Source organism: Eimeria mitis, genomic scaffold, assembly GCF_000499745.2.
Source record: "Eimeria mitis Houghton genomic scaffold, Emh_scaff4352, whole genome shotgun sequence".
Taxonomy (NCBI): Eukaryota; Apicomplexa; class Conoidasida; order Eucoccidiorida; family Eimeriidae; genus Eimeria; species Eimeria mitis.
In genome coordinates, this window is record NW_013572670.1 from 3,285 (window position 1) to 3,573 (window position 289).

At 49.8% G+C, this 289-nt stretch overlaps 1 protein-coding gene across 1 annotated transcript in view; it reads left to right on the plus strand.

Moving 5' to 3' along the window:
- EMH_0074470 (WD-40 repeat protein, putative) overlaps positions 1-289 on the plus strand; it is a gene marked incomplete at both ends in the record, with an annotated part of 3,741 nt that overhangs the window by 2,890 nt on the left and 562 nt on the right. Inside the window, one exon of the mRNA XM_013499468.1 lies at positions 270-287. Within this exon, the coding sequence (XP_013354922.1) occupies positions 270-287 (18 nt within the window). The remainder of the gene's footprint in view (positions 1-269; positions 288-289) is intronic.

Sequence of the window (289 nt, forward strand, 5' to 3'; positions counted from 1 at the left end):
AGCAGACAGAACCCTGCGTCTCTGGTCTTGTACAAACCCTAAACCCTAAACCCTAAACCCTAAACCCTAAACCCTAGAAGCTAAACCCTAGATTGTAGGAGAGGATAGACTGCGTTGGTGTCTCTGCCGGAGCCGCTGCAACGAGTTGCTGCAGCAGAAAGCTTTTAGTTTTTTTAGTGCTTCATTCCTAGGGTTTAGGGTTTGAGGGTTTGAGGGTTTAGGGTTTAGGGTTTAGGGTTTAGGGTTTAGGGTTTGGGTGGTTTGTGTAGGTTTGCCCCCGGGGGGGCCG